The 11,226-nt window shown below is 39.3% G+C and overlaps 1 protein-coding gene across 1 annotated transcript; it reads left to right on the forward strand.

Annotated features, from left to right (window-relative positions):
* The first annotated feature begins 344 nt into the window (after nucleotides 1-344).
* cdk5r1b (cyclin dependent kinase 5, regulatory subunit 1b (p35)) lies at nucleotides 345-7,127 on the forward strand. Its single transcript, XM_073828778.1, has 2 exons — nucleotides 345-638; nucleotides 2,205-7,127. The coding sequence occupies exon 2, from the start codon at nucleotides 2,384-2,386 to the stop codon at nucleotides 3,296-3,298; it is 915 nt and encodes a 304-aa protein (XP_073684879.1). The 5' UTR covers nucleotides 345-638; nucleotides 2,205-2,383; the 3' UTR covers nucleotides 3,299-7,127.
* The last annotated feature ends 4,099 nt before the right edge of the window (nucleotides 7,128-11,226 follow it).

The following is an 11,226-nucleotide window of genomic DNA, read 5'->3' on the forward strand; positions in this document are numbered from 1 at the left end:
TAAATAAATATTACAGTCAAATATGGAGGATATAAAATGTTTTAGAAAAATGTAGGTTATATAGCTATTCTAATATATTTAAATGCATGCAATTATAAACAACCTACATATTAGCTATCTCTTTATTCTGATCATTATTAACTTAAACTAACCTAAATGACCTCCAAGTCTAAATATTTGTTGTGATTGCCAAGTGCACGAAGGCGGGGCAGTGGAGCAACATCCGGACTTAAGCAAACAACACACAGGGAGGCGCTCTAGCACATGTTTTCTGCCAGCAGGACGCAGTGCGCGGGGCTCTGACAGCCCAACATCAACCTAAATCCCGTATCTGCTGGTGTGGACCAATAGCACAGCTTCACAGTTCTCAGCATCACCAACCAAAGGAGACATCCAGCATCCCCAGACCACTGGAGCGCCTACAGAGACCTCCGACAAGACGCGAAGATTGTTTTTGTTTAATTAAAAGCCAATTATTCTATTGGAATTTAGGCTTCCTGACAATCTCGATATTCAATCTTTTTCTTGGGGTGGCTGGTTTTGCATCTCCTTGATGCGCATTTTATCAAGGATAAACCCAGACTGCCATTACTGCGGCTCTTGTTTTGCCAAAGCATCGTGGAGGAGAGCAGATTCCTGTAAGTGAGCTACATTTTATCGAAGCTTGTGTATTCATATATGTTATATTTGGTTGATTATTGGCCATATTTTTAAGGCATTGCAGTATTCAGAAAAGGAATTGGTTAAATGGCTTGGTTAATGTTTATTTTGTTGATTTATCTTTCTTTCATTCGTTATTCTAATTTTGTATAAGTGATGATAAAAATGAATGCCAGTAATCTAGTGCTCATGTAAACATCGCAGGGAGGATCACACATTTTCAGAACCTTGGACAGTGGCCGATATATTTGAGCAACGTAAATACATTAGTGTAGCTGAAAAACTCGTTTTTTGTGGTTTGTGATTTGTTAAATCATCTACAAACAGGAATTGAATGAGAATGAGGATTAATATAATTAAATGTTCTATTAAATGCGAATTTACGGTGATACAGTGGAATCAGTATTTACAAGAGGGCAGTAAACAGTGGAATCTGCAATCATGGCGATGTCTTTATTTATGTTCATTGGCGGGTTTGAGATGCTGTGTATTTTTTATTTTATTAGAGTGTAAAATGTGATATTGTGCGTGTGGTAGATCAACGAATCAATTGTTTACATTGTAGAAAACCGTGTAGTTGAAAAATAAATATTTGATTATTACTATTGCGAGCGTCTACGACGATTATCTACGACGCAATACCTTTAAAAGGCCTGTTTTCGACATAAAGAAAACAGTAGGGTACTATCGTCAAATGTAAAGCCACCAAGAAAAATAAAAAGCAATTTTAAGTTCACATGTGTAGAAGAGATTACATAAATATCAATAATATATAGACACTTTTTACCCAAGGTAATTATTTTACACCTGAGAAAACCCATCGCGAATATAGCATTAATAATTTAAGATTATTTTAATGAAAACAAAAGGCCTAATTCAGAGACAAGCATGCTGTATTACTGTTCTTAGTGGACTACTACAGGTAGAACCCTTATTTGTGTTGATACAATTTAACATGAGGACAAATAGATCAATCTCATATTCATTAAATGTACTAGTATTATATTATAATGAACCTTTTAATCTGAAAAGAAACTATATTTTGCAATTATACTGCATACACTCTGTGATGCTAAAATGGTAATCAAAATACACATTTATGTGTCCCTGGACCACAGAACCAGTAATAAGTGTCAGTTTTTAAAAAATCGGAGATTAAAAGCTAAATAAATGTGAAAATCTGGAATCTGAGGGTGTAAAAACATCTAAATATTGAGAAAATCACCTTTAAAGTTGTAGAAATTAAGTTCTTAGCAATGCATATTACTAATTAAAAATAAAGTTTTGATATATTTAAGGTAGGAAATGTGCAAAATATATTAATGGAACATGATCTTTACTTAATATCCTAATGAGTTTTGGCATACATTTTTTTTGACCCATACAATGTATTGTTGGCTATTGCTACAAACATACCCATGCTACTTACAACTGGTTTTGTGATCCAGAGTCACTTACATTATTGCTATATTAAAAGGACTATTAAAGTGTGTCAGGAAAGCACCAATTTGATGTATTTATATATGCTTTTTTTTGTTTTACAGGCTTTGCAGTGACACAGCTCTCATCCATCCCGACATCATTCTTCTTTAAATAGAGCACCAACCTAAATTTGGATGTGTAACACAGATTGAACCAGTCTCAGGAAGCAGTGGGGCTCCAGTTTGGTGCCTTCTTTCGCTGACCCCTAACCTTGAGATTCTATTAACCCGCTCCTGGCATCATGGGAACCGTGCTTTCGCTTTCACCCAGCTACCGGAAGGCCGCCTTGTTTGAGGATGGCCCGGCCACCGTTGGACACTACACGGCGGTTCAGAACAGCAAGAACGCCAAAGACAAGAACCTAAAACGTCACCCGCTCATCAACGTACTACCATGGAAACGAATAGTAGCCGTCTCAGCCAAGAAAAAGGGGTCTAAGAAGGTGCAGCCTAATGGCGGCTACCAGAACAATGTTTCTCACCTCAACAATGAGAACCTCAAGAAGTCACAGTCTTGTGCAAACCTCTCCTCCTTTACACAAGACCAGTCGAGTCCGTCAAACCAAGGCTCTAAAAACTCCAACAACACAGTTTCATCAGTCAAGAAAGCACCTCTTTCTAACTCCAACGCTGTTCCAGGGACACCTAAGAGGGTGATCGTCCAAGCCTCAACCAGTGAATTGCTTCGCTGTTTGGGAGAGTTCCTCTGCCGGAGGTGCTACCGACTCAAGCACCTTTCTCCCACCGACCCTGTGCTCTGGCTTCGTAGCGTGGATCGTTCTCTGCTGCTCCAGGGCTGGCAGGACCAGGGCTTCATCACTCCAGCCAACGTGGTTTTCGTCTACATGCTCTGCCGCGACGTGGTCTCCTCCGAAGTGGCTACGGAGCACGAGCTGCAGGCCGTCCTGCTGACCTGCCTCTACCTGTCTTACTCTTACATGGGCAATGAGATCTCATACCCTCTCAAGCCATTCCTGGTGGAGACCTCCAAGGAGACATTCTGGGACCGCTGCCTGTCCATCATCAACATGATGAGCGCCAAGATGCTGCAGATCAACTCGGATCCTCACTATTTCACCCAGGTGTTTGCAGATCTCAAAAACGAGAGCCAGAAGGAGGAGGAGAGGAGTCGTCTGCTCATCGGCCTGGATCGGTGAGGGGGCTCTGGAAGCGTCTTTGGTGGTACTCTCGTCTGGCATTTTTTTAAAGGGATAGTTCACCCAAAAATGAACATTTTGTTGCAAACCTGTCAGCCGTTTTGAAAAATGTTAGTGTTTCTTAGTCCAGAAATAATGGCATCCAGCAGGGTTGTTTTGGACCCCATTGACTCTCACTAGCTGTGTTTCCATTACCCTTCGAATTGCGCAAATTGAAATTGCAAATTGAAAATATGCCTAATTTTGCAAAATCTCTCATATTTCGCAAAACATTTTCATGCTCGCATGAGGTGGTTTTTCAGACAAATTGAAAAAGGAATATTTCGCAAATTGAAACTATGAATTGAAAATATGCCATAATTTCACGAAAACTCCCATAAATCGCTAAACGTTTTTACGCTTGCATGAGGTGGTTTTTCAGGCAATTTGAAAAAGGGAATATTTTGCAAATTGAAATTGTGAATTGAAAATATGCCTAATTTCGCAAAAACTCCCATATATTGCAAAACATTTGCATGCTTGCATGAGGTGGTTTTTCAGGCAATTTGAAAAAGGAATATTTTGCAAATTGAAATTGTGAATTGAAAATATGCCTAATTGTGTAAAAACTCCCATATATCACAAAACATTTTTACACTCGCATGAGGTGGTTTTTCAGGCAAAATTAAAAATGGAATATTTCGCAAATTGAAATTGCGAATTGAAAATATGCCTAATTTTGTAAAAAAAATTTCATGCTTGCATGACATTTTCATCGCAAAACATTTTCATGCTCGCATGAGGTGGTTTTTCAGGCAATTTGTAAAGGGAATATTTTGCAAATTGAAATAGAGAATTGAAAATACACCTAATTTCACAAAAACACCCATATATCGCAAAAATGTATTTACATTCGAAAGAGGTGGTTTTTCAGGCAATTCGAAAAAGGAATATTTTGCAGAACTGCAATGGAAATGGCTTTTTCGCATTTACAGGTCATCTTGCGTACATAAAAGTCACGTCATTCTTTAATGTACTATAACCTCAAAAAACACCTCATATGTGGCCGCGCACCGCAGCTCATTCAGTTTCAGAAGCGTCCCAGAAGCTGCATCTCTGCGCTGCTTCTGTAGATGTCTACGTCTCCTATGAATAAAATTAATGGCTAATGCGGTGGCTGTGACATACATACTGTAAACCTACCAACATCCATTGCCATGACTTATCGCGAGAGGAAAAATTACGTTTAAGTCATATAACATCAGTTAATGGAAATGCTGTCATTTCGCAACAGCTTTTATCAACATATATAAAACATCACAAAAGTTTTGCGCAAATCTATAATGGAAACGCACCTATTGTAGACTCTCAAAAGGTTCCAAGAGGGGATTTTCGCAGTGCTACCATAGAAGAACCAGTTTTGGTTCCACAAAGAACCTTTCAGTTCTTAAAGAAACATTTTTTTGGCCTTTATTATGACAGGACAGTGAAGAACCAACAGAAGGCGAAGTGGGAGCGAGAGAGGGGGGCGGGATCGTAAAAGGTCCTCAAGCTGGGATTTGAACTTGGGATGCCCATAGCGCAACAATGCAATATGTCAGCACACTTGACCACAAAAGAACCATTTTTATTAGTGTGAAGAACATTTTAAACATCTTAAGATGTTCTAATACCAAAAATAGTGAAAACAGTATCTTCTTTTGTCTCTTCTTCTTTTAGAAGAGGGTTTTCATTTTGGGTAAACTATCCATTTGACTAGTTCCTACATGGATGGAATAAATAACAAGATATGTTTTAGTGTATTATTCACATTCATAAATTTTATAGGAAGCTATGGGTAATGCTAATGTTGTTCAAAAAGAGTAGTGAGTCTTTCATTACCTTTATCAATGGCAATTTTGGATCTGAGTACTAAGAAATGCCAGACTTGAGTGGACCAAATGCTCTGAAGTAGTGAATATTTAAAAGCACTGACAGAAAAGACTTCAAAAGACACAACGAGACAAAACGAACAACACAACTTTGAATGTGGACAGAAATCCAGCTGTTGTCTAGCTGACTTCTGGACACTTTGCACCAAGATCCTTGCCACCACTGTCAACACAAATGGAGACTGATTCATAATCAACAGACGCTTGTTCTCCCGTGTCCACGAAAGCGGACACTCGCTGAATGCTAAACACCTTGCTTGTTACAGCCAATTGCAAAAAGGGAAGAGGGGCGCCAGGTTGAGCGTGTTTATGTTCGCAAGCCACAAACAAAGAATAAAGGGAAAGGACTTTGAGGCCAGCATTGCACAGTGGCTTTTGATGTAGATGGTGAAAGGAGCACATTTGTAAGAAAGACCTACTTTATTTTCATCCATGATACAGAATCTCTTCTGTGCGGTTTACGTCTCGGACGCTTTTCATTTGTTATTTTTTAAAACAGCTGAATGCACACACAAGCTGGATGGTGTAAACTACTTGGAGTTTTTTTGGTTTTGTTCTTTTTTTTAAGCCGACTGCATATGTGTTTAGGGAATGAAATATGAAAAAACAAGTTAAATAATAGTTTATCTTGCTATGCCTGCTTCATTGAGCCATTTTGTCATTTTGTTTTGTACTCAGACTAGTTTCAACAGGGGGCTCTGTTTAGAAAAGCCTGTAAATGTATCAAAAACAGTGCCATACCTTTGATGAAAATCACGTAGGTCTAAACATACCAAAGGCCGGCAAACTTTGGAACGGTAGGATTGTCATTAATAACAAGTATCTATCGGAATCGTAATTTATTGTTATTTATTAATTATTTTCACACATTTCTCTCTTGCATTTAGAGATTTTAGTAACATGTTGTACAAAAAAAAAAAAAAAAAAAACAGAGCGTTTAGAACGATGGCTACCTTTTGGTGTGGAATGAAGATTACGGTTAATGCATAGATTTGCATCGAATGAATTATTCAAGGCGTGAGCGTCTATAAGAGCTTAGTTTAAGACCATTTTCAGATCTGAGAAACACCAAGGTAATTCATCATAGTGACAGACGATCGGTTTCAATCCAAGTTAAATACGTGAAACCAGTTTCTCTGTGAAGTACTGTTGGGATGTTCTACATATCAGCACTGCAAAAGCAATCATGAGTGATTAACCCATGACAGCACAGATGATAACAAGCTCCAGGCATTAAACGGAATGAGATGTGGTCTATTTCTGGAGATAAGAAGTGATTTCTATCACATTTACATAGAGGAATGGTTTTCAAGTACCAAATAACATTACAAACTGACATTTACAGCCACATTGATGATTGATCAAACTGGATCTGGGTTATCGAGGGGAAATGTGTTTTATGTGATCTATTTGCCCGCTTTAAAACATCTCAACAGTGCTAAACTGTGCATGCTTTCTTTCAGTAGTTATGTATCTCTTTCTTTGTAGTCAAAAAAAAAAGAAAAAGAAAAGAAAAAAAAAACAGAATGTGACAGTCATATAAGCAAACATTATTATGTCTCTGTTAACTCATGCAAAAGCCTGTTCTTCTCATGATATGAAAGTGGGATGGATGGATACTGTCTGACTGCTTGCCCTGCTGCATTGCTTTACGTGACCGAAGGTCAAGGAAGCCAATAATTTGCTCAAAAACGTGCCAGGAGGTTTGGATATGGGACTTGCACTTGAGGAGGAGGAGACTGCAGGGTTTCGAGGTTGTGGGGGCTTAAGTAGGTGAGCCCTTCTTCACCGCTTGCCTGCTATTATTTGCCCCCAGCCCACAACAATGTGCCATTTTTTCACTTGCATCACAGAGTAGTCCTTTGGAAAAAAAAACACAATAAGTAAAAAGATTAAACTCCTGTCAAACTCTCTCTGTATCTTTTGCGTAATTCTTTGTAGACTGAAAACAGTATTACAAAAAAGGATTGCATGAGTGTGTGTGCGCGAAACGACTGTATTTGTAGAAGAATGTGACGTGTATGCGTGTTGATTTTCTAGGATCAGAGCATGGCCGTGCTTATTAGAGGGTAGGACTCTATAGTATCAGGCTAGGGTTTGACAGGCGGGAGGGGGTTACGGATGTGTTACTGTTTTGTTCTTTTCAAAAAGACGAGAATCTGTTGCTGTAACTTTTTGCATTTTGTTTCTGCTTATTTTTATTTATTTTTGTACTGTGATGACAAATAAACTGATGCACTGATCGTTAAAGGTAGACCGCGCTGTGGTTGTTTCAGGAAGGTTTTGGCTGATGTCAACTAACGGACACTTTAATTCTCGGCTGGTTTGTTCAAGTTGTACCTACTAGTCACATTTGGGTACAGGTTTGTTACATAAGCAGATTAGCGACATGAAAACTGGCAGTTCACCAACATCTATTTTTACAATTATGTGGCCTCACATTATCACAGACTGGTTTATTTAAGGATGATGGTAGCTTCTTAAACAATAACATTTTTCTGTTACAGTATATCACAAACTGTTAGTACACCCCTCACATTTCAGCAACCATTTTAGTATATCTTCTCAAGGGACAATACTATAGAAATGAAACTTGGATATATTTTAGAATGGTCAGTGTGCAGCTTGTATAGCAGTGTAGATTTACTGTCCTCTGAAAATAACTCAACATACAGCCATTATTTTCAAAAAAGTTGGCAACAAAAGTGAGTGCACCCTAAATGACAACAGCAGTGTGTCCTATTCATCATGTTTACGTTTTTGTCTGCTTGACAGGACCATACAAAGTTGTGTATCTTGTATTAGAACATTTAAAATTTGGCGCTTTAAGTACAATTCTCTCATACTGGATGTCCACTGGATGTTCGACATGGCATCTCATTGCAAAGAACTCTTATTTGAGAATTAGAATGGTTGCTCTCTACAAAGATGGTCAAGGCTATTAGAGGTTCAGTAACACCCTGAAACCGAGTTACACTACAGTGGTCAGGGTCATACAGAGGTTTTCCAAGATGGGTTCCATTCGGAACAGGCCTTGCAACGGTCAATCAACAAAGTTGAGCACTCATTCTGTCCATCAGGTGCAGAACCTGGCTTCAAAAAGCAGATGCATGAGTGCTGCCAGCATTGCTTTAAAGGTTGTAGAAGCAGAAGGTCAGCTTGTCAGTGCTTAGACCATACGCCGCACACTCTAGCAAGTCGGTTTGCATAGGCGTCGTCCCAGAAGGAAGCCTCTTCTGAAGGCTCACAAGAAAGCCCACAAACAGTTTGCTGAAGACAACCTGTCCAAGAGCATGAACTACTGGAACCATGTCCTGTGGTCTGATGAGACTATAAGATTAACTTGTTTGGCTCAGATGGTGTCCAGCATGTGTGGCGATGCCCTTGTGAGGAGTGCCAAGAAAATTGTCTTGTCTACAGTCAAGTATGGTGGTGGTAGCCTCATGGTCTGGGGTTGGATGAGTGCTGCTGGTACTAGGAAGCTGCAGTTCATTGAGGGAAACATGGATTCCATTATGCACTGTACATTCTAAAGCAGAACATGATGCCTTCCTTCCAGAAACTATGCCGAACGGCAGTTTTCCAACATGATAACGACCCCAAACCCACCACCAAGATGACAACTGCCTTGCTGAGGAAGTTGAAGATGAAGGTGATGGGGTGGCCAAGTATGTCTCCAGACTTGAAACCTATTAAGCACCTGTGGGGCATCCTTAAGTGGAAGGTGGAGAAGCACCATGTGTCTAACGTCCAGCAGCTCCTTGAGAAGTGGAAGAGGATCCCAGCAACAATCTGTGCAGCTTTGGTCAATTCCATGCCCAGGATGATTAAAGGGGTCTTCGGAGGCCATACTAACTTGTACTAACTTTAATGTTGTTTGAACATTAATCTGTGTTGGCAGTTTGTGTACACAACCACCCTACAATGATAAAAATCCACCCAGTGGTATTTTTTTTAATCTTTAAAAGTAATATCCCCTTTTTAAAATCAGGTCATTCTCAGTTTCTTGGCTGTGTGACGGCACACCGACAGAGAGGCAGCTCCCACGATAGTTGATTGATATGAGCGCCTTACCTTAGACCCGCCCTCACCGAGCTGAAACAGTCTGACTCCGATCGCCATTGTGTCGACTCAGGTGCAGGGGGAGACAAGAATGTCTCCGATTGAGGTGTCCTGTTGTTGGATGTAATAATGAACACAGCAGTAGTCATTTACTCCCGACATCTGAGCCGCTGAAGATGCAGAGGATAACATTACTTTTAAAAGGAAAGTGCCGATCCCGATCTACATATGCATTTATGTTCGTACAAATCGTTCCTGATGCAGCTTCACCCACAGCAGAAGTGAGTATAAGGGTTTTTTTTATGCATCTTTGCAAATCGCCTTTATTAATAATGTGCTTGGTTGCAAGTTTCGCCGCTAAATCCGCTAAACGCACTAAATGTGGCTAAAGTAAACATTATAGCTCATCATCCCAGGCAGAGAGGGGCGGGGTAAGCAGAGCTAATTTGCATTTAAAGGAACCATGCAATAAAATGAGTTGCGTTTTTGCAGAGCTGATTTTGACAAGGTAAAAGGGTGTTACTATTGAGAATTTTTAACCAAAGTATATTATAGACTTTCCATTAAGACCCTAAAGAATCATATGAACTTGTGAAATAGGGCATCCGATGACCCCTTTAAGCCAATGACACATAACAATGGTGCTAACACAATATATTGACACTTTGGACAAGTTCACTTAGGGTGTACTCACTTTTCTTGCCAGCTATTCTGTCAATAATGGCTGTATGTTGAGTAATTTTCAGGGGACAATAAATCTATACTGCTATATTAGCTGCACATTGACTACTCTAAAATATATAGAATTTCATTTCTATAGTATTGTCCCTTGAGAAGATATACTAAAATGTTTGCTGAAATGTGTGGGGTGTACTCACTTTTGTGACATACTGTATATGAAGTATGTACTCACTTTAAAATATCATGTTGTGTATAAAATCCTCCATTATCTACATTTTATGAAATATGATGTGGTGCAACCACTTTTATTCATATTATAAATTTCATCATGACCTTTTATGGGAAACGAGCTTGTTTTGTTCAGGTGGCCAATTCTGTGCTTGTAAATAATATATGCCCCAGATTGGCAGGTTTTGTTCAATTGATGGTTTATATACATAAAAATCCTTTATTTTAGTATCATTTGGAATAGATATACAGTCTTGGCCAAAAGTTTTGAGAATTACATAAATATTGGAAATTGGAAAAGTTGCTGCTTAAGTTTTTATAATAGCAATTTGCATATACTCCAGAATGTTATGAAGAGTGATCAGATGAATTGCATAGTCCTTCTTTGCCATGAAAATTAACTTAATCCTGAAAAAACTGCGTTTCATTGCTGTCATTAAAGGACCTGCTGAGATCATTTCAGTAATCGTCTTGTTAACTCAGGTGAGAATGTTGACGCGCACAAGGCTGGAGATCATTATGTCAGGCTGATTGGGTTAGAATGGCAGACTTGACATGTTAAAAGGAGGGTGATGCTTGAAATCTTTGTTCTTCCATTGTTAACCATGGTGACTGGCAAAGAAACGCGTGCAGCCATCATTGCGTTGCATAAAAATGGCTTCACAGGCAAGGATATTGTCACGTATGTGGTCCATCCTGTCTTCTTGAACTCTTGCACACACATTCTGGACTGCAATCCCCATAAGCCACTGCACCTATCACTGCACACACCTGCTCCTCGTTTCCCACTGCACTGATTGCTGCACACATCTGTTTCACATTGACTCTCATGCATTTAAGCCACTCACACACACAGCTCTTCGCGAAGTCTTGTATTGCCCCGGCTGCATTTCTAAGCGTTTTTCCCAGTTTCCTAGTCTCCGTGTTTTCAGAGTTTCCTAGTTTATTCCTGGTTTTGTTTCCTGTTTTGCCTTGTTTTCTATGTTTGTTTCTGTTGTTACTTTGGACTGCCCATTTGGTTTTTGACTCACGCTTGGTTACTGGTTT

The sequence above is a fragment of the Garra rufa genome, chromosome 22 (genome assembly GCF_049309525.1).
Source record: "Garra rufa chromosome 22, GarRuf1.0, whole genome shotgun sequence".
In the NCBI taxonomy this organism is placed as follows: Eukaryota; Metazoa; Chordata; class Actinopteri; order Cypriniformes; family Cyprinidae; genus Garra; species Garra rufa.

What these genes read in the sequence shown, in the direction of transcription:
- cdk5r1b (XM_073828778.1), top strand. Translation starts at nt 2,384, where the DNA reads ATGGGAACCGTGCTTTCGCTTTCACCCAGCTACCGGAAGGCCGCCTTG.